This window comes from Sciurus vulgaris (assembly GCF_902686455.1).
Source record: "Sciurus vulgaris genome assembly, chromosome: 9".
NCBI classification, from domain to species: domain Eukaryota; kingdom Metazoa; phylum Chordata; class Mammalia; order Rodentia; family Sciuridae; genus Sciurus; species Sciurus vulgaris.
Window position 1 is genome coordinate 19,961,646 of NC_136469.1, and position 23,323 is coordinate 19,984,968.

Genomic DNA, 23,323 nt, shown 5'->3' on the forward strand with positions numbered 1-23,323 from the left:
AACTCACCTTGAAGAGAGCATAAAGCTCTTCCAGCTCATCAATGGTGAAGGACGTTTCTGTCACAATGGTTCGGACCTAGGACAAGAATGAGCACAGTGAATTTTCCAAAAAGTGTCATACTGGGGGAGTCCCTAACTTCCTTCAAGTTCTGTTCTGTCAAGTGGGATTTCCCGTGCCGGGAGGAGTGGGGGCAAGGATGGGGACAGCGGGTGGGACTTACCACGTTGCGTTTAGTTGTGTCCTCCAGCGTCTGGATCACTTTCAGTCTCTGTTTGAATCTCATCTGTTCAATTAAGTCTGCCCGGATGGTTCCAAATTTCTGCAAAGGAGCAATATCAGTAATTCTAAAAAAATCTGTTGCGGCACAGAGTATCATGTCTGCATGTGGAATAACTTGTCACATGCCAGGCAACCTGGACTATGCTTCTATAGACCATTTAAAGCCATGTGGGAACTACAAATAGATATCTGGAAATTCTTATGCATGTGACCAGCTGAATGACATTTCAAAGACAAACATGTCTTCCTCAAGGCAACGTGTCACCAAGAGGAAGACTTAAATAACATTACCAGTGCGCAAAAAAAGAATACTTTAAAGGAAGAAGTTTCTTGCCAACGAGAAAGGAAGTATCTAATTTAAGGCTATCATTAGACTAGCAGGCTAAGGGAAATGTCTGGGAGGAGCCCCCTGCTCCTTCAACAGCGTTTGTCCGTCTGGTCCAGAAAATGCCTCTGTGTGTCTCCAGGTGGCAGTTGCTGTGAGAGAGCCATCTCTTCAGATATTAAATGCCTACCACCACCTGTAAGTTTGTTGAACTAAGTTTCAAAGTCAAGTGAGTCTTCCTATCTGAAGGCAGAGAAAGAACATGTAAGGTTTTCCATCTCTTAGTGATGTTAAAGGAAAACACAGAAAAGTCTTAAACCATGAAACTTCACCCACAGAAGCAATGGCTACAAGGGTTAAATACAACGAATGGATAAAAGCTACAGACAATACAAGTGTTGACAAGAACAAGGTGCAACCAAGATGCTCATATACTGCTAGTTGGTGTATTACGTGCTACAATTGTTCTGGAAATCTGTCTGACAGCATCTATGAAATCTGATCAGATGTATTCCAATAACCGAGAAATCCCATTCCTAACTATGTACCCCAAAGAAAAGTGTATAGAGATCAGAAGAGGATAAAGAGCTCGCAGGCCTTGTGTGATATATAAAGCCACTAGAGCTTTAAGCAGAGCAGTAGTATTATTTGACTCCTTTTTTTAACCAGTTAACTATGTGACTGAACAGTTTAGTAGAGTCTTCTGACCCTCAGTTTCTTCCTTTGTAAAATAAGACCCAAAGCTGTTCTTGTAGAATTGCTGTTAGACGTATAGATATGTTCATCTCTGAAAGTACTGAGAAAAATAACTGATGTTGAACACTGGCTTGGGAATTGCTGCAGGCTGCTTGAGAGAAAGTTCTATTTTCTGCAAGCCTGATATTCAAAGAGCTCTGTGCATCTGTAACTTAATCCACACAGCTGTTCCTCGACAGGAACTGAACGCTGCTATCTGTCAGGTGGGACGGCTCCCTGCGCCAGGTCTCTGCAACTCGTCAGACAGAGCCCAATGACCCCAAGTCCTTCTGGAGCAAAGGTCCCAATCTAAGAGGAAGCCGTGGACTCTACGGGACAGCCTGGCTATTTCTGGGGTATTTCAAAAGGAAAGTGACTTGTCCCCCATATCCCCCTTCTGGAGGAGCTTAAAATAGGCAAATAAAAGTCGCTTGGCATGCTCTGTGGCCAGGGTTTCCCACTGCCCAGAACTAAGGCAAAGGTCTGGACGCAAGGCTGTCCTCTGGTTTCATACACTTAGGTTCATGCAAAGAACAAATGTGCCAATGTGACAGTGATATTTTTTCCCAACAAGTTTGAATTTAGTGCTGGTGGTGTGCATATTAATATTATCTTAATTTTCTAAAATCTCCCTTTCCTTAAACAATAAACAGAATCATCCGCCTTCATTTGTATCTCTTCCCCAACTCAGCTTTTCATCTGAATGTTTCTGTGGCTTGTTTCTCATTTTCCGATCTGACTTCTAACGCCTGGATGCGCAGAGGGGCCCTTTTCCATGCAGGCTTTACTTCCTTCTTGCCTCCTGGCCTCCTGGTTACCAACCCAGACAGACAGAGAGGCAGCCTCCCCTTTCCTGCCACCTCACTGCCCTGTCTGCAGAGGTCCCGCTCAACCCCAGGGACTTGAAGCAAGTGGATCAGACAGAGGAATGTGGTGGAGACAGTCCGTCTCAGGTGGTGTTCTCTGGTCTCTGCTACCCACACGTCATTCCTTCAATGTCAAAGTCCCCCTCCCCCAGTGCTGGAATCAAACCCAGGGCCTCAGGCACGCTAGGCCAGCGCTCTGCCACTGAGCTGCACGCCCAGCCCAGCCACCAGCATCCCGATCGGAGCGAGGTCCCCTTCCCATGCTGGGCAGCCACTCTGGGATTCACATTATCTTCAAGGTTCATCCTATGTTACTGGAAAAACAGGGATGGGCGGAAAACAGATGCACGTTTTTAACAGAGACCACAAGAGCCAAACTCAGTCAAGTTCAACAGGCTCCTTCTTTCTAAATCTTCCAGAGAGGACATGAATTATTTGAATGTTGCAGCTTAAAAAAACAAAAACAAAAACAACAACAACAACAAAAACTTAACTTAGTCCATAGGTTCACAGAATGATCTCAACATGTTTGTCTATCACAAGAAATTTATTGAAACAAAAGAAGGCATTGTTTCTAATATCCAAAGACCTACTGTTTCTGTTTTTTAAAAAAAATGAGGACACTAGGTGCAGTGGCTCACATGTATAATCCTACCGAGGCAGGAAGATTCCAAGTGTGAGGTCAGCCTCAGCAACTTGATGAGGATCTGTTTTTTTTTGTTTTTGTTTTTGTTTGTTTTAGTACTGGGAACTGAACCAGGGGCGCTTAACCTCTGAGTCACATCCCCAGTCCTTTTTAATTTGGGGACAGGGTTTCACTAAGTTGCTTAGGCCCCCACAAAGTTGCTGAGGCTGGCTTTGAACTCATGATCCTCCTGCCTCAGCCTCTGATTCACTGGGATTACAGGCATGTGCCAACACCTAGGAATCTGTCTTAAAATAAAAAATAAAGAGGGCCGGGGATGCTGCTCAGTAGTAAAGTGCCTCAGGGTTCAATCCCCTGTACCAAAAAAAAAAAAAAAAAAAAAAAAAAAAGAAAGAAAGAAAGAAAGAAAGAAAAAAGTGGCTTTAAGTGCTTCTTAACTGGTGAGGTACTTATTTTCCCAGTACACAGAACAGGGCTCACTAGTGTTAGCTGGGGGCTGAGCATCATCATACCAGAGAGCCTTTTCTTTAATCAGAGAATCTCCAAACACTTGTCGTGCAAGGGTCTCCACCTTGGAAGAGTGGATGGGAGGGAGGAATCAATGGAAGGTGAGTGTGAGTTCCAGCAGGCAGAGGCCCAGGCCAGGAGAGGGATTCCCAGGTACCTCCCCCAGTCCCACGGCATGCTAGGGAGGGGGTGTCTGGACTCCGGTGCTGGGTGGGGAGCGGAGCTCAGAAGTAGAGGTGGGCGGGGAAGCAGGGGACAAGGAGCAGCAGGGTTTACATTTCATACATTTTGATCATATATATATTTTATTTAAAAATCCATCATATCCTATTTCTATATTATATTTTATGCTCCTCAAGGATTCATATTTTTTGAGGTCTTTTGCCTATAAGAAGGCTAGAGAAGAGGTTCTCAGGTTATCACGGAAGGTAAATATGGATATTACACAACTGTTTGAATCAGTTTCAATGTAAAACATCCTGAATGTATTGACTGACTCTTGGTGTAGCTTCAACATGCTTCCAATGCATAAGAAAAAAAGAAAAGCACGCTAGAGACAGACTTGGGATCTGAATCCCAGTTCTACCTGCTGGAGACCCTGAGTAAGTTACTTAACCTCTGAGCTGCTGTTCTATTATCTCTAGAAGGGATAAATGACATCCTATCCTCAGCTTTGTGATCATTAATCCTGATAAGATCTGAAAAGCTGGTGTCCTGTATTACCACATTTTTACTTGGAATTTATTTTTATTTTGTTGTGGTGCTGGGGATTGAACTCAAGGCCTCATGCATGGCTGGCAGTCCTCTACCACTGAGTCACATTCCACTGGAATCTTTTTTTTTTAATGCAGTGCTGGGGATTGAACCCAGGGCCTTGTGCATGCAAGGTAGGCACTCTACCAATTGAGCTATATCCCCAGTCCATGGAGTTTATTTTTTAAAAGTTGCTCTAAAGCAGAAGTTATAAACAGATAGTATGCTAGAAAGTTCATGAGTGTATTACTTGCTTCATAGAGGAATTTAAAAATGAGGGCCACTGAACAAAAGCAAGATTTTCAACTTCTGTTGCAAAATTAAAAGTTCTGGCAGAAATGATTCCTTACCTCAGATGGCAAAGAAGCTGCCAGCGCCAGCAGGTCCTCACTGCCTATTTCCCTGAGGTGACCAGCTCCCCAGCCCTGCCTCTGCCCACCTGTTACCTGCCTTGCTGCACCACCTCACAGTCTTGGGAGTTTGTGACTGTGCTATGACACACTTTCTTTCAATACACACCACTAATGCAAAGCCTGGACTCCAGAGAGGAGACCTGGACAAGTGGCTACTGGAACAGGAACACCTGCATAGCCAGTAATAGGGACAGTGCAGAGGCATGGAAATTTCCCCAGAACGTGACCCTCAGCTTCCTCATTGGCAAAACTGGGAAAATATTCCTACTTCTGTGGGTTGGTGTAAGAATTCCATGCCCTACATAGGCAATGCCAGTGCTATGGTAGCTGTTATTCCTAATATTGTTGATGAGAGAAAGAAGGGAGAATCATCCATTTTTATATCAGATACAACCTGCTGACTACAATTTGCAACTGATGTTCCACTCACAATAAGCATAGTTAACTTATAGGTCGGAGGTTTTCTTTCTTTTTTTTTTTTTGCCGGGCATGCATGAGGCCCAGGATTCCATCCCCAGCACCACAAAAACAATCAGGAAAATGTCAGGGACTCTTGGAACTGGGCAATGGACTACTGGAAATGTATTATATTAGCTTTTTCATTTGTATTGTGATTGAAAATATCTATATGTTAAAAAAATGAAAATATCTGTATGTGAAAAAAAATTCACCCTGGGCTATGCATGATGCTTGGCATGAGACAGGCGCTTATAAAATCTTAACTAAAGAACTTCTGAATAAACGAACAGACAATGGCTATTTCGTGCATCTCCTGGTCTTCCTTCAAGACGACAGTCCCTTCTTTGCTTGCTTAGAACTTCCACTCTTCCTCCTTCCAGTTTGTAGCACAGGGAGCAGAAACAATGAACTTGAAGAGAAACTCTCTTCAGTCCCCAGTGGTTGTTGCCAACCCATTAGTGGGGGTTTCAAGACTCCCCACTATAGCTGACCTCAGGACCCCATGCACAGCCACAATACCATCTCCATTCTAATCGGCACAAATCCCCTGGTTGTAATGATAGGGAGCTCTTGGATCCTGGCTCTGCCACTTTCCAGCTGTGTGACCTGGAATGATCAGATCAACCTCTCTCAACTTGCATTTTCTTACATGGGTTAACGTTTACCTAGGAGGGCTAGGAAGCAGCCAATCCCCTGCCTCACACCAGGCAGGCTCTCGGGGAAGGGTAGCTCTGTCATCATTAATAACCAGACACACACTGAACCTTCCTGACTGCCTGTCTATCTGCACAGACTGCTTTCTACTCAGCACTTCTCAGACTAAACCCACTGGGCCGGGCAGCTGAACATCAAGGACCTCTGTGAGGACTGTGTGTCTGCAGAAACATCTGGAACAGTCTTCTGCACCTCTGTCTATAAGTTCAACTTCAAGGCCGCGACTTTGTCTGTTTCTCACTTTCAGGGCTCATGCAAAAGAGAACTAGAGCAAGTCACCTAAACAATCCTTTCCACAGGAGCTTGAGAGGACTGACAGAGCGATGTCATCCACGTGACATTTTCTCTACCTGCCAGGCCCACCAGTACCAGACCAACCAATACCAGACCAACCAGCAGCAACCTGGGGACCTCAAAACATGAATATGCTTTCAGCATTTCTTGCCTGTTTCTCAATTTTCATGCAAATTACCCCAAAGGACAGAAGGGAACGTGTTGTATGCCTCAAGTGTCCAGTCGTGGCCTAGACCGGGTTCTAAGCAGATTTAGTGATCAGTGGCCCCATGCCACCTCTAGTGCAGTGAACCTCACGCTCAGGGACATACACCATCTTGTGGGGAACTTAAACAAATTTTTATTCTTGGGCTTCATGCCAGAGTTTCAGATTTAACTGGCCCCCAATGGAGTCTGGCAATTTGTATTTTTAAAAGCTTGGCTTTTGAAAAAAATTTAAAGTGGTTTAATGCACAGGCAGGACCCAGAGCCATCTATCTGATAGCAGGAGGAAAGGAAGGTAGGCAGTTCATCTGTAAGGCTCTGAGAGTCCCTGGAAACCAGCAGGGCAGGTCACTTCAGCAGGAAAAGAAAACTCGTCACTGTGCACAGCGAGGCCAGGAAGGGTAGGCGGTCACATAAGGGAGAAGTCCGTCTTCTCAGGCAGAGGAAGGCCAGCACTGCTCTATCCTGCACGGGATGCCTGGCAGCCCAAGGTCCCCCAGGGGTGGGCCAGACAGGACGTAAATGATAACAGCCCTGGTCCTTATCACAGTCTGTGCCACAGCATGAATTTCCACATATCAGTATCTATCACTCTGGTCCAGGATTCTAACAATACAGATTCCGGGGATGCCTTTAGAAAACACCCCACAGGCATGATAACCTATGGCCTGCAACTGTGGGGACTCTTTATCTGAAGGAACAAATCATCTAAATCTCTGATACAGTACTATCCAGAAGTTCACAAGTCCCGGGCAATGATTGCTTAAAAACACATTAGGAGATAACCAGCCTTGAAGACAGGTTCGTGAAACAGTGATTCTCAATCTCTACTAGTGGAAAGAGAAATCGGGCAAACATTGTAGAAACTGGACGGTGTGCAGCAGAAACTTGGAAATTGTGCTCATTTTCTGATCTACTCAGCAAATCCATTTCCAGGATTCTAAGAAAATAATCAGAGATGTGGTATTGGTGTATAAGTTCATCACCAAATTGGCTTTTGAAAATTTGGAAGAACCCAAAGTAAATGCTCAATAAAAGAGGGGATCAATTAAATAAATTTCGTTAACTCATTCCTTTTTTTTTTTTTTGTATCAGGGATTGGATCCAGGGGCACCCCTGAGCCACAATTCCAGTCCTTTTTATTTTTTATTTTGAGAGACAGAGTCTCATTGAGTTGCTTAGGGCCTTGTCAAGTTGCTGAGGCTGGCTTTGAACTAGCAATCCTCCTGCCTCAGCCTCCTGAGCCACTGGGATTACTGATGCATGTCACCTTGCCTTTTTTAAGGTGAAAAATAGAATGTGACAGTAGTATTTAGTAGGACCTCGTTTTTAAAGTGTACATCGCAAATATAAAAACATACTTAAGGAAAATATGGCAAAATGCTCATAAGATACAGTTATTTTCTTTCTTCATAGCGGTTTATAATTTCTACAATAATCTTGCATTTCTTTTACGATTTTATATGTAACTAAAATGTTATCAATAAACATGGAGTTTCAGTGAAAATTTAAAAAATGAATTATCAGTCTTTCTCCCATATTGGATTAAAGACATGCATTTCTGAAAAGGTTTCTAGATCCACACCAGTTTTAATATTTGACTTAAAGAGAGACTTTCTATCTCACCCAAAGCCTCACAGTATCTAGGCTGTTACTAGCTGGAATAGTGAATCACCATTCACAATCCCGAAACATGTGCAGAAAGCAGAATAGCCATGCTTTCTCTTACTTGATAATCATTTCTTTAAAAATCTGAAACCAGCAAGTGTTAGGGACACTGAGTCCTTGGGGTCCCCAACCCACTAGTTGCTAAGGAGGCAGATGATACTGTATTTCTACTACCCCAGAAGTTTGTTAGTTTTATTCTGGAATTTAGTTAGTTTTATTGAGTCTAGAGTATACAAGATCAGAAGGCTTCCTTGCTCATCCAGTCCAAGCAACCATAGAGGAACTAGGACTCTGGACCACTCCGGCCTGGTGGAGGGTATTCTAAGTGTCTCTATTTACTTCACAGGAATCTAAGTACTTAGCACTGAACAGGAAATGAATTGATCCTGCCCACCCAGAGTCAAATCTCAGGTGCTATTAGACCAGGTTTCAGGGTGGGCATAACAAAAAAAACCAAAGGCCCAGAGCTTGTCATGCCATTTGCCACCAAGGAAATCCTAGGCCCCGTTCAGCGTCCATCTCCTGAGACTCAACTATGAGCTAGCAGGTAGCTGCTTACTTCTGGCAACTAGTTCTCACAATGCAAAAGGAAGTAGGTAAACCCATGGTTAATGCTATGGCTTGAATGCTTGTGTCCCCTCCAAAACTGGTATTGAACATTATTCCCCAGTGCAACAGGGCTGGGAGGTGGGGCCTCCTGGGAGGTGGCTGGTGACCTCGTGGATTGAAGCTGCTATGAAAACCTCTTGCAGGAGTTTATGCTCTGCACTCTGTTCTTCTGCCATGGGAAGACATCATGTTCCTTCCTTTTGGGATATGAGGTACCACCTTGGAAACAGAAAGACAGGGCCCTAACCTGCACCTTGGTGTTGAACTTTCCAGCCTCCAGAAATACAAGGAATAAATTTCTGTCCTTTAAAAATGACCTGGTCTGTGGTGTCCTGTGATGGCAGCACGAGACAAGCTAAGACAGGCTAGCCACGGCGGCAGGGGACCCACATCCAGCTTAGCCCTCCTGGCCACCGCAGGGCGCCATTCACACTCAGGCAGGAAGCAAGGCCCACCTCGTAGGAAGTTCCAATGAGTCTGAAGATGTCTACCGCGGGGTAAGGCTCCACGTCGTCGCTGAGCAGGGAGTGGAGGTGAGGGATAGGAGGAAGCGTGCTGTCTTTGTTGGTCACGCTGTCCAAGTACCTGAGAGAAGAGGCAAACCAGCAGTCACTGGGGAGCAGCTGCAATTCTCCCATTAGAATTCCTCGCTCACAGTCCACACACAGTAGTTTAGACCACAAGGATTTCCTTCAAAGCAGAAAGAAATTCCCTTCACTTGGAAAGAAAAAGCCTATGGAAATAAATCCTCAGCCACAGAGACTTTATGATTGTCATCAAGGTCATTAAGACTCAGGAAACGAGGGAGAAAGAGAGGAAACCCAGGGAAGAAAACCAGAGGAGGTTTCCAAAGGCAGGACTCAGCACAGTACCTTCCCAGGACGGTCATGGCCTCGCCATCATCCTTGCAGCTCAACAGCTTGTCCACGTTGGCATCCAGCACAGCCAGGGCCAACTGGAATATCACTTTGATTCCTTCATAGAAGAAACAGTCCACGACCACCACTGCACTCTCGAAGGGCATCACGCTGAGAAAGAGTGTGAGGAACCACGACAGGGAGATGGTGGAGATCACCCCCAGGTCCTGCATGCAGTCATACAGCTGCGGCACGTAGTCCCGGGCCAGCTCCTCGAAGACACCCTGGTCCACCAGTGCGCCTGAGGGGTGATACCCAAGGGCACAGGTTGGTCAGCCGCACCTTCTCACCAAAGAACCCACACAAATGGCTTCCCTGTAACAACCCGATTCACAATCTAGTCCGTCCTGCTGGTAGTCTGCCATGACTGCATTACTAGACCGGTGTCAACAGAGCTTAGTCTCCAGGTTGAGTCTGGGCGCATCTTCTTCTGGCTGTTTTCCTACCATAAATGAGCACTAGCATGACAACTCTAAGATTGTTGAAAAAACTTGACAAAATTTTCATGACACACACTCAGCTGTTTTGCTGGCAGCATGATATTTGGTTAGGAGTGAAATGTACATCCAAGTGGCTCCCCATGTACCTATGAGTAGTTTACTCAGTAAACTCTTCTTTATTAAGAAATACTCTTTGGATGCATGCTCCTCACACTTGTTTTTTTAAGACTGAAAGCTGTACACACTCATGAATGACTTACTGACATCTTTAGAGAATATCTTCAGTAAGTCATATTAGTGTGCAAAGATTTAGAAATACAGACAGGACACAAGAGGGGAACAGAGAAGCATGCATTGTACTATACCAGGAATGAATGGCTTGTCTTGCTAAAGTCAACGTCTGATACATGGAGGGATTATAAGAAGGCAATCATTCAATGTTTGTTTGCTTTGCAATGAAACCAGCTCTGAAATATGCCTTAGGACCTTAGCTTTGGATAAAACTTTACAGGCTGCGTTCTCCACCCCAAATAAGACTCTTTGAACACCTCTGCTCTCTGGAGGCTGCATCCTCTTTATTGAAGAGCATATAGATAGACGTTTAGGTGAAACATTTTTTCGTTAACAGTCGGAGCCCCTGGGGTAGCTCTCACATATTAGCAGTGACACCACATCAAGTGTTTCCTAAGATTACATGTGTGACAGCAATATGTGCCACATATCACTTACGCTCCCTGGGACTTCTTTATTTATAACCTGTGTTTATTTAAGCTTTATCATTTCCATCTTGGAAAACTAGAACAGTCTGAAACTCTGCCGGCTACTGTGACTGGAAGTGGTGGCATTGGCTGGTACCACTCTAAAGCCATTGTCCCCATGAGCTCCAGGCTGAGATGTTAACACACCCACATACCGACAACCCTGGTGTTGTAGTAATCTGGAAGCATCCGCTCACACAAAGCCACAAGCAGCCAGAAAGCCTCCTCCTCTTTGGCATAAAGAAGTAGCACTGAGGTGACAATATTCATGGCCTGGTGGAATGAAAGGCAATGCCACCAAATCATTTTAAATACATCAAATAGTTATTAAAATATAAGCAATTTTGTTAACCCGAAAAAGAGCACTGAGTTACTCTCACAGGGGTCAGCAAACTTTCTGAAAAAGGCCAGATGAAATTGTGAGGCTTTGCAGGACACACAGGGGCGCTGTCTATATTCTGGGTTTTGTTTTCTTTTAGGACCCTTTAAAAATGTAAAAATCATTAGTCTTTGAGCCAGTACCTCACTCAGCAGGGGCTTCAGGAGCACCAATATTCACCAGAAACCCTAACATGAAACATGCACAGGCAAACCCTCTTTTCAAAAACTTTGCCCCAGAGCTATTTGACAAAGCTTTCAACCTGTAAAAATCTCAGTGTTCTTAATCCTTAATTCAGTGAGGTAAATATTTCCTTTTTAACCTCCATAATGGTTTCTATAACCAAGTACACATGGCTCCAGGCTCTCCTCAGAGAATAATGAAACCTTTCAAAGTTAAAGCCTTGGCCCATTATTTCCATCTGGATAATGATGGTCCTGGTAAGTAACAGTGATTTAAATTCTAAAGTCACCTTACTTTGTTAAAAGATTTTATCAGATAGCTCATAACCACTCAACAGCTCAACTACCTTAATAGTCCTCTTAATTAAAAAAGGAAGATCAAAAGATAAATGCAAATTCTATTATATTAAAAGCCCACTAACTACTACGCTTCTTTTGATCTTCTAGAAACCAGTAACTGTTCATCAGACTTCTAAAGAAAATTTTGAAAAAGGTATTTTGGTCTAATGGGCTCTTTCTTGCAAGTCTTACTTAATATTTTCCCAAGGGAAATCGCCATTAAAATTCCACTTGAGAATCAACCTGTCAACTCTAGTCCATGGCAGTGACTATAGTCAATGCCTTAGTCATTCAGCCAAAATTGGTTTTTTGAGGTTCCACTTTGTATCAGGATCTGGTCTAGGTATTGGGGGAGGGGGTGGGAGACAATGCTTCCACACGCCGCCCAGGGCCCAAATGCTGGTATCAGAGAAAAAACCCTAAGATGTAAAGGATAGTTAACCAATTTGGGAGTATGTTTAAGTTAAATGCTATTTTTGAAAGTTAAATAATGTGGTAAATGGAGAGAGAGGGGTGTGTGTGTGTAGGAGGGAGAAAGATGTATGTGTGTGTGTGTGTGTGTGTGTGTGTGTGTGTGTATGCAAGTGCATGTAACAGGAGTTAAGCCTCCTTTAGCCCTAAACCGGATGGTCAAGGAAGGCCTCCTTAATGAAGTAGTCTTTAAATCTAAGTCACATTATCTTGAAGCCTCCCAAGTGGTCTCTTAGGTACCAGTGCAAAAAATTATTTTAGTATATAAGCGAATGTTTTGTCTTTGCTTTTCTTTTTGTTATACCGAGTAAAACCAAGTTTATTTTAATGTGAATTCAAATAGAACCTCAGTGCACTCAAGCTGTGACCCCAAGGACATTACTGCTTAAGAGTGTGCAAAGTAGGAACACACGGTCACCTACAGGAAGGGCGTGCGCTTGGGATGCTGAGGGTGGACCAGAGAGTGAGCACAAGGACCTCTCTGGGTCACCCAGCTAGACACTGGCTGGCCCACAAAGGGCCTCATGTCTGGCTCCTATCCCATGTAGTAGCCCTCAACCCAGGGTGACTTTGCTCCTTGGGGACATTGGCAATGTCAAGAGACAATTTTGACTGTCACAACTGGGAAGTTCTATTGGCATCAAGTGGGTAGGGGCCAGGGACGTCATTACCATCCTACAAAGCACAGGGACGAGTCCTCGATGCCAACAGCTCTGAGACTGAGGTGCCCTGGCGCAGTGACAGCTCCATCAGCCACAGAGCTTTCCGTACCTCACTTACTGGCTAATGATACAAAATAGAATTTTATTTTCTTAAGTATAAACCCTCTGTGGTGCTTACCTGGCAATACCCTATGTTGGGATTCCGAAACGCATAAGCTGTTAAGACTCTCCTGAGAGCAGCGATGCCCATTTCGTTCTGGAAAGCTGGGTGCTCGGGAAGAGAGCGGTGTAAGTCCCTCTCGATCTCCTCGGTGGCGAGATTGTACTTCCCCATGGACTTCTCCACTAGGTCCTCGTAGTACCCGGGATGCGTGGCCTTCTCGTTGATAGCACCTGGGGAACACACAACAGACACAATATCCCAAAGGTGGAAGGCCTGCCTCTCTATGTGAATGAATGCTTTATGATGTGTAGCGTTGTAATTGTTCAGTCACTTTTCTGTCACTCAGAGAAAATTGGCAGAATAAGAGGAAATCATGAAAATAGGAATCAGATGAACAATGTGGTGTATTTCCATTGTGTCTGGACTAAGGTCATTGTGTTATGGACTAAGGTCAATGGTCTCTTTCAACCTCAGAGCAAGGTGGCTACTTAAAAACCCCTTCAGATAGAGGTTTCCAGGCCATCAACCTGTGCTCCAAGGAACTTCCACAATCTCAAGGGGCTGCTTAAGAGCAGAAGAGGGACAGTGACCAGAGTAAACTGTGCTGAGTTCTCCTCTCACCACCCCCTTCACCACAGCAGCTTTGATTTTATTTAATGGGGGTTTTGTTACACCTTTACTTGAAAACAGAGGATGTCTCTCAAAATAAATCTGAACACTATTTGCTAAAGGGATAGCTCTGAAGGCATTTGCACATGGAAGAACAGGAGAGGCTGTAGTCTACTTGGAGGGATCTTTTAAGTTACAAGCAGTGGTGTTGGAGGGTGTTCTTAGTGGTGATGACCTGTTACTTGTAGGAGTTCTAAAGAGAGGGGATGGGAGCTGGGCTATAATCCCCAGTTTGAGATATTTGCATTAAGATTCTTGAAGACAGAAAAGCCCTGTATGCAAGTAGCTTAAATCTAGATGTAAATTTATATTGCTGTTGGTGAAAATGTATTTCTGCATGCTGAAGAATGAAATTGGACCCTTATCTCACGCCATATACCGAAATCAGCACAAAATGCACTAAAGACTTAACACAGAAGACCTGAAATCATGAAGCGGCTAGAAAAACACAGGCAAAGTACTTCTCAAAATTGGTCAGGAAATTGTTTTGGGTATGATACCAATAATAACTCAAAGGCATAAGCAGCAAAAGAAAAAAATAGACAAGTAAGATTATGTGAAACTCAAAACCTCTGCACAGCAAGGAAACAATCAGCAGAGTGCAAAGGCCGGCTACAGAATGGAAGAAAATTTTTCATACCAAATATCCGATAAGGAATAAGTACCCAAAATATAAAAAGATATAAGGAACTCACACAACTAATAGTTCACTCAACTAACAGTGAACAGCAACAACAAAACCCAATTAAAAATCAGCAAAGGAAATGAACAGACCTTCAAAGAAGACTTACAAATGGCCAACATATATGTGAAAAGATGCTCAATCTCACTAATGCTCAGGAGATGTAAATAAAAATCACTGCAGAAAAAATAAAAGAACAAATGAATTCATGGAGGCCGCAGGACACAATATCAATACAAAAAAAATGAACTGCGTATCTGTATGTTAGCAGCGACCAAACTTAAAATGAAAGTAAGTAAATACCTGCATTTGTAATATGATCAAAGAGAAAAAAATATTCAGAATAAATACGAGCTACAAAACATTGCTGAAGGATATTAACAGACAAAGTAAATGGAAAGATATTCTATGTCTACAGATTAAAAGACTTAATATTGTTAAGATAGGGAAACTCCTTAAACTGATGTGCAGATTCAACATAAGACCTATCCAAACTCCAGCTGCCCTTTTTGGTGAAAATTAATTAGCTGATCTTAAAATTCTCAGGAAAATGTAAGGGTCCCCAAATGACCAAATCAATCTTGAAAAAGAGCAAAATTGGAAGACTCACACTTCTCTATTTTAAAACTTATTACAAAGTTACAGAAATCAAGACTGTGTGGTTCTCCAATATAGACACATCTGTAGGCCAACTGAGACTCCAAAAATGAACACTCCCATTAATGGTCTATTAAATTTTGAACAGGGTTCTAAGTCAATTCATCAGGGAAAAGCAGATCCTTTTCAACAAATGATGGAGAGATAACTGGTTACCCATTAGAAAAGAATGAATTTAGACCTTACCTCATATGACATAAAAATTAGAAGGAATCAGTGACGGAAAACTCTAAGTCTTAGGAGAAAATATGGGCTGGCGGAAATCTTCATCTCATGAAAACACAGTGACATGAGGGGGAAAAAAAAAAAAGATAAATTGAACTTCATCTAACTTAGAAACTCTGTGTTTCAAGGGATACCAACTAGACAGTGAAAATGGGAAATTTTGAAAATCTGATAATGGATTTGTATGTAAAATGTACCTAAAAACTCTTAGCTCTTAATAAATAAAAGACAACCTAATTAACATTGGGCAAAGATCTAAGTAGATCTTTCTGCAAAGAAGATATATAAATGGCCAGTAACCACATAAAAACATGCTCAGCATCATCAACCATTAAAACCACAGGGACGAGTCACTCAATTTCCACTAGGGTAACTATAATGGAAAGACAGAAAAGGGCAAGTGTTGGTCAAAATGTGAAGAAATTGGAAAGCTCATCTGTTGCCGATGGGAATGTGAACAGGTGCAGCTGATTTGGACGTTAAAAGGTTAAAGACGGAGTTAGCAGACAAGCCAGAAATTCTACTCCCAGGTACATACTCAAAAGAAATGAAAATATATGTTTGCCCAAACACTTGTCATATTCACAGCAGCCAAAAGTGCAAACTGATGAAGAGCTGAACAAAGTGCATGACCCCCCTAAGATGGTGCGATGTTTGGTTATGAAAAGCAATGAGCTGCTGATAACACGCTGCAGCACAGGTGGACCTTAAAAGCATTATCCCAAGTGAACGAAGTCAGTCACACAGAACTACTATGGTATGATTCCATGTATATGAAATGTCCAGCGTAGATGAATCTGTAGAAATAAAAAGTAGGTTAGGGGTTGCCTACAGTTGCGAGGGGGGTTGAGGGGAAATGGAGACGAACTGAGAAAACTTGGGGTGACAGGAGGGGGATGATGACAATGATTTAAAATTAACGGTGCTGACCACAGTTCTGTGAAAATCTTAAAATCGTTAAATTGTACACTTTGGTGAATTTTGAGTTGTATCTCAATAAGATTTTATTTAAAAAAAATATAAATTACATATGAAGACAGGGTAAACATTCACATTTCACCATTTAGAATATAGAGTCCCCAGCTTAATAGATGGTCACTGAGAGAGCCAAGCTGTCATTCACACTGGCCCTGGAAAGGGAGGCTGGCTGACAGGACGTAACCTTGGCTTCTGCCCTGTTCTCATGGGGATGTGCTGCGCTTCATTTCTGTGGGTCCAAGTCCTGGTGCGGTGGCTTTCAGGGTCATGGGAGGTGGCCAGGTGGGTCCCAAGGTGGGCTCTGCTACTGGGAGCTGGGTTCCATGTGAACCCCACACTGGATGGGTGGCAACGGGGCCAATATGTAAACCACACCACCCTCTGGTCACACACCTAACCCTAATTCCATCTCTGCAGCAGGGCTGCAGAGGATTCCTGGCGCTAGTTCTGAGTTTCTCATTTTCATCTAAGATGTGACTGTAAATAACTTCTAGTTTGAATAGGGAGGATGAAAATGGACTTTTCCCTTTACTCTGTGAGTGATCAGAAGCTGGCTGCCAAGATGACCAGTTCACCCAGCATAAGGAAGACCAGAGGACACTGTGCTGAGGCTCTTCTTGGGCTTCAATTGTAATTAGAGATGAGCTGACTCAACCCAGGGCCTTTAAGTGGGAGGACGACGGTTGGTCGACTCAAGGAAAATGAAACACCAGACAAGGAAATGGGGACAGAACGAACCCGTTAGACATGAAATACACACAATCAATGATCTTTCAGGATTCTATTGTCTTACTTTCCAGACATTTCTCTCTCACTGTGGGAAATTTTACCATTTATATCTACTTCTAGAAATGCTTATAAAAATTTTAAGGCTTTTCCCGGAAGTCTGACAACTATTCTTTTCATTTTAGTGTCATTTTCTAAGTTAAAGGGTTTAATAATGGTACCTGGTCAAACCATCTCAGGTTCAAATAAAATTATTCACATTAGCTTCTTTAGAATGATTACTCTTTAGACCTCAAATCCGGAAAGAGCTACTGATTTATATATTAAAGTAAAGGTTGGTGGAAAGGAATGAGCTGGTGTTGGGATAGAAAAGACCCCTGGGATCCCCTGGATGCTCAGGACAACAGGAAGTAGTGGTAGGTTAGCTTAAAGGATTAAAATGTTAAAATGGAAAATTCCAGAAATAAATAATTCCTAAGTTTTAAATAACTTTTATTATAGAATATTGTTTTAACTGTTCTATTTTATTATTAGTTATTGTTTGTTAGTCTCTTATTGTGCCTAATTTGTAAGTTGAGCTTATCATAGGTATGTGTTTGTAAGAAAATACGTGATAGACAGGATTTGATATCACCTGTGGTTTCAGGCAGCCAGTGGGAGCCTTAGAATGTATCCCCTGAGGATAAGCAGGGACACTATCCAAGGCAAAATACAGGAACCACCTCCGTGACTTCATGATGACAGACCTCAGGAGGTGGCAGAAGTCAAGAATGGGGCTTGAGTTCCCAACCCAGGGAGGGCTCTGACCTGGGGTGCACTCGGTCATTCTCAATGGAGTCAGCACAGCCATGAGAACAAAGCACTGCACTCTGGCACACGAGCTCCTCCTTCCTAAACGTCTCACTGAAGAGATGGAAGAGACCGAGGACTCCAGGGACGGTGGCACCAACATCCAGGCGGCTTACCTTGGGTCCTGGAGTTTTGTGAAGAGTAGCTGACAGATTTTGACACAATTCACAGATTCTAGTGCGGAAATGAGCATGAGCTGTGAATTGGGGGTCTGCCTCTTTCAAAGAACCCCTGACGCATGGTGGAAGGTGGAAAGGAAGCCCGGGATCCCAGGGACTCAGATGCCAGTGCTCCAGCCCCAGCCAGGTCGTACCTGAGAGCAGCAGCCAGAGCTCGCCCCGCATGCTCTCAGGGATCCCCTTCAGCACCAGCTCCCGGGTTTTTTCCGTGCGGTACATGCAGATCCCTTGCCCATACTCAGCAAAGTGAATCTTCCAGGCTTGCTCTTTCAAAAACTCTTTGGCCTGAAAGACAAAATGAACATTACTACATCCCCAAAGTACTGCGGGGTCGGGAAAGAGGGTCATGATGGAAGGTCAGAAGAGCGTCCCTATTGAGTGGGGTGCTCAGGTTCTGGGCAGAACACATGAGAACAAGGAACTCAGGGTTTTCTGGAATTCTCCCCCAATTCTATACATCGTCTCAGATGGCAGTTCTACTTTCTGACTCAGAGTCAGAACCCCCCACTTCCCTGAGATGGGTCAGTAGAATGCCAATTCTATTTTTGGTTTTATTTCTATACCTCCATGTGAAAGTGAATTAATGTTTTCAACCTGTGTGCTGAGAAGCTGTGTACTTATTTGTTGGCTGACTGACATAGTACTTAAAAAACCAGACTGTAACACACTTTTACATTGCTGGTGGAGTTGCAAATTGGTGCAGCAGTGTGGAGAATCCTCAGAAAACTTGGAATGAACCCACCTTTTGACCCAGTTATCCCACTCCTCGGTTTATAACCAAAGGACCTAAAAATCAGTAAACTATAGTAACACAGTCACATCAATGTTTATAGCAGCTCAGTTCACAATAGCTAGATGGTGGAACCAACCGAGATGCCCTTCACCAGATAAATGAATAAAGAAACTCTGGTATATATACACAATGGAAAACTATTCAGCCATAAAGAAGAATAATATTATGGCATTTGCAAATAAATGGATGGAATTGAAGAATATCATGCTAAGTGAAATAAGCCAAGCCCAAAAAACTAAAGGCTGAATGTTTTCCCTGATAAGTGGAGAATGATATATAATGGGGGTTGTGGGGGTGGGGGAGAATGAGAGAAGAATGGGGGAACTTTAGAATATGTAGAAGGAAATGAGAGGGAGGGGGTATGAAAAATGGTGGAATGAGACAGACATCATTACCCTCTGTACATGTATGATTACATGAACGGTATGAATCTACATCGTGTACAATCATAGAAATGAAATGATGTACCCCATTTGTGTACAATGAATCAAAATGCAGTTTGTAAAAAATTATAAGTTAAATAAAAATAATAATGTAAAAAAATAGAATGATTCTCGTCTCCTCCCTTAAAGCCACTCTGAAACCTAATGGCATATTTAGATAAAAACGGCTTCACCTACGGGAAACCTTCCATTAACACAGACATTTATGAGTTGACTTATATTAAAAACTATTTTTTTTAGTAAAACAAAATTTATTTGTAAAAGAGGACCTGTTCTATAAAGTGGCTCACAATCAAGTTATACAAAAATATAAAATTTTTTTCTGATTACAGTTCTAGTTGCAAATGATAATTAGAAAGCATTCCTGGGGGAATCCAAATAGCTGAGATTGCTAGCCCATGAATCAGGACAGTAAAAGTCCAAGATGCAGGGATGTCCAGCTTCCTTTCAAAGGGTTGGACCTTTAAATTGCCACACAAGGTAAATGGTATTTTTTTTTTTTTTTTTTTAAGTATCCGTGTTCTTTACTCTAGCTAGGCTAAAATTTGCTAAATGCCTTGGTTTCTTTCAAAGCTCATGTAATATTTTCTCATTTTTCAGAATATTTGCTATAAGAATCTGGATTAAAAAACTATACACACACAATTAAGAGTTCGTGTCTTAGCAAGATCTGGGAAAGCTATTCTTTTTTTTTATTGTAAACAAATGGGATACATGTTGTTTCTCTGTTTGCACATGGAGTCAAGGCATACCATTTGTGTAATCATAAATTTACATAGGGCAATGTTGTTTGATTCATTCTGTTATTTTTTCCTTCCCCCCACCCCTCCCACCCCTCTTTTCCTTCTATACAGTCCTTCCTTCTTCCATTCTTGTCACCCTCCTTAACCCTAACACTAAACCTAACCCTAACGCTAACCCCTCCCACTCCCCATTATGTGTCATCATCCGCTTATCAGCGAGATCATTCGTCCTTTGGTTTTTTGAGATTGGCTTATCTCACTTAGCATGATATTCTCCAATTTCATCCACTTGCCTGCAAATGCCATAATTTTATCATTCTTTATGGCTGAGTAATATTCCATTGTATATATATGCCACAGTTTTTTTATCCATTCATCAATTGAAGGACATCTAGGTTGGTTCCACAATCTGGCTATGGTGAATTGAGCAGCAATGAACATTGATGAGGCTGTATCTCTGTAGTATGCTGATTTTAAGTCGTTTGGGTACAGGCCGAGGAGTGGGATAGGCTGGGTCAAATGGTGGTTCCATTCCAAGCAGAAAGCTATTCTTAATGGTAGTGTTCTAACAAAGTTTTGGGGGAGAGCAAGGGGTGCCCACCAATTTCGGGTTGAATTCCTCAGGAGACCGCCGCCGATACATGGTCATCAGGGTCTGTGTGGCGGTGGGGACGCTGTTGCCATTGAGGTTAAACTGGCGCTCTCCATCCACATCAGAACCCGTGCTTCTCTGAGGGCTGCAGGAAACGAGGCTGCTGGGCCGAGAATACACCTGTTCGTGCAGAGCGGAACAAGACATTGGAGGGATTCGGGCACAGAACCTACTTCCTCGGGATCCTCTGTGCAGCTATCAATAACTCCGTCATGTTTTCCTGATGTTTTTTGCTACAGGAAGAACCAGGAGAAACTCAGCAAGTTAACCTTTGGTCAGGGATTCGACAGTGGTTGGAGTCACAGGCTGCAACATTTCAATGCTCAAAGGTGGTTTCTCTTGTACTTTATTTTATTTTTCAAAAATATTTTCAGTTGCAGATGAACATGGTATCTATTTCTTTTTTTACATGGTGCTGAGAATCAAACCCAGGGCCTCATACGTGCTAGGTAAGTGCTCTACCACTGAGCCACAACCCCAGCCCCTCCTCTGTATTTTAAATGCATTTTTGGTAACAGAGGCTGGCTATTTGTGTTTCTGATCTGCACATATGCAAAGCATGCTGCAGTGGAGTGAGAAGTGTAAAGGACTGCTTCCCTTCCTCTCTGTTTCTGGTGCATCAAAAATGACAACATAGCTGGGCACAGTGATGCAGGTTTCTAATCCTACCAGCGCTGAGGGCTGAGGCTGGAGGATCAAAAGTTCAAGGTCAACCCGGGCAACTTGGTGAGACCCTGTCTCAAAATAAAATAAAAAGGGCCAGGGATGTAGCTCAGTGGTAGAGCACCCCTGGGACCAATTCCCAGTACCACACATGTGCACACACACTCACACACACACACACACACACATGCACACACACACACACACTCACGCGTGCACTCACACACACAGAAGCCAACATAAGTGAACTGCATAGGCAAGGATGGGGATGTTATATGCGACCTTACCATCTTTAAAATATGTTTTAGCTAGCAGAAACTTGCTCTACTGCTTTATCTACTCCCATATCTTCTTAGTGCTCCATTTTCCTAGATGTTGGTCCAGGGCCTAATTCAACAGGGAGGATGGAATATGTATCTTATCATTGTAAAATCATCATTGTGATGCTCTATTTCCAAGGTGAGACTTTATTTAGTGACTTCTGTACTATTCCCAGCCATGTTGCTCTATGGGCAAGAGTCACTTGCTAGGTAACAGACAAATAAATCTCTTAATAATTTTGTCAACTGTCAAATAAGAGGCTTAGACCAAACTTCTTGAGTTTTACACAAGAGCCTGCTGAGATACTGCAGGAGACCTCAGAGCAGGTGGTTTATCTTAGAACAGCTGCAGAGCTTGAAGAACTGACAAAATAGGAAGTGAGCACTCTTGGGCAAAGGAGTAGGGCAAACCCTGAACCTCCAGGTATTTTTCTACAGACCTCGTCGTCAGAACTGTTGTAGCTTCCTGCAAACTCTTTGTCCGAGTATATTTTGGAAGTCGTCTGCTGCAGGAAATCTGAGATCCTTTGCACTAGAAAGTCTCTATCTTTCAAATTGGCAAATAGGAAGGTCATCCTGTTCCTGGTGCTGATGGACAGAGGACTCGGGAGCACACTGGAGCTATCCGCCTTTTCCACAATGGTCACCTAAAAAGAAACGTGAAGCAAAGAGCGTTACTTTCCAGGAATCGCCCCACAGCAGCACGACAGGAGGAACAGCACTCTGACCACCTTTGTTTTCTGGGGCCAACAGATTCTTTGACTCTGTTCCAATAAAATAAAATAGCTCACAACAAATCAAACTGGAGTTTATAGCAGAAACTAGAATAATCTTGCTGATCTTTCAAGATTGGTGGTTCTAAACTGGGAGTAATTCTCCCCCCAACACGCACACACCCCGGAGACATCAGGCAATATCTGAAGGCATTTTTGATTGTCAAAAGTGGGGAGGAGACAGCTGTCTAGTAGGTAGAGGTCAGGGAAGCGGCTGAATGTCCATCAGTGCACAAGACAGTGCCCAAAAACAAGTCTGGCCCCAAATGTCACTAATGCCAGGACGGAGAGAGAAATTTGGCTGGAAATGAATTTCATGAAAATCTCAGGAAGTCATGAAAGGAAGTACTCCTCGCTATCACCCCCTGCTCCAGAAGAGATGGAAAAGAACTCCTGATACTGACTCCTTTTTACCAAGCTTAATGTTAGGGTGGTTTGCAAGACACCATCAATCTTTCAATGGATCACTGATCTGTGGCTTTGCACCCAGTTTTCAAGGATTATGCCTGGACAGTCATGACATAAACAGCTTAACTGCAATTCTGTTTGCACTAGCAGATATTGTGTGTGTGTGTGTGTGCGCGCACACAAGTCTGTGTGCACATATGTGTAAGACCATTAAAGTTTCCCCCAGCAAAACAAAAGAAGGAAACATCTGTTTTAGCTTTGAACTGAAGACATATATTGGTGTTTTTTAGTAGGATTTCCATCAATTGGAAGCAAGGACGAATGCAATAAAACTATTTTCTTTAGCACATTAGGAAATACATCAAGGTGAGCATGAAATGGTTGATTTATAAGAGCTCTGACCTACAGCTAGCTCTCTTTTCCCCTCTTCATTTCTATCTGCAAGCAGTCTAGACAGATTTAACTCTAACCTGCATATTGGTATTTTCATGTGAAATATATCTTCTCCAAAGCAGTACTTTAAAAACCTTTTCCCTTCTCGAGCCTAGGAAATATATTAAGGTTGCTTAAAAAGTTGCACGACCTCAAGTGCCATGCATTATATGTGATTACAGTAGATAACATGCACGTGATATATCTACATAATTCATATGTAAATTTAAATATCTATGATTCAAAGGAATCTGTTAGATACTTGGAGTTGCACATGTAGGATTTTTTGTTTTGTTTCATTTTGTTGTAATACAAAAACTGCTAGAGAAATGGAGAACAGAACCTAC

At 42.9% G+C, this 23,323-nt stretch overlaps 1 protein-coding gene across 1 annotated transcript in view; it reads right to left on the reverse strand.

The window, feature by feature from the left end:
• TBC1D9 (TBC1 domain family member 9) overlaps positions 1-23,323 on the reverse strand; it is a 112,447-nt gene that overhangs the window by 14,085 nt on the left and 75,039 nt on the right. Inside the window, exons 7-15 of the mRNA XM_079154811.1 lie at positions 21,804-22,010; positions 20,330-20,500; positions 17,884-18,034; positions 12,800-13,014; positions 10,744-10,861; positions 9,346-9,631; positions 8,929-9,058; positions 222-320; positions 8-76 (exon numbers count right to left, since the gene is read on the reverse strand). Coding sequence (XP_079010937.1) covers positions 8-76; positions 222-320; positions 8,929-9,058; positions 9,346-9,631; positions 10,744-10,861; positions 12,800-13,014; positions 17,884-18,034; positions 20,330-20,500; positions 21,804-22,010 — 1,446 coding nt within the window. The remainder of the gene's footprint in view (positions 1-7; positions 77-221; positions 321-8,928; positions 9,059-9,345; positions 9,632-10,743; positions 10,862-12,799; positions 13,015-17,883; positions 18,035-20,329; positions 20,501-21,803; positions 22,011-23,323) is intronic.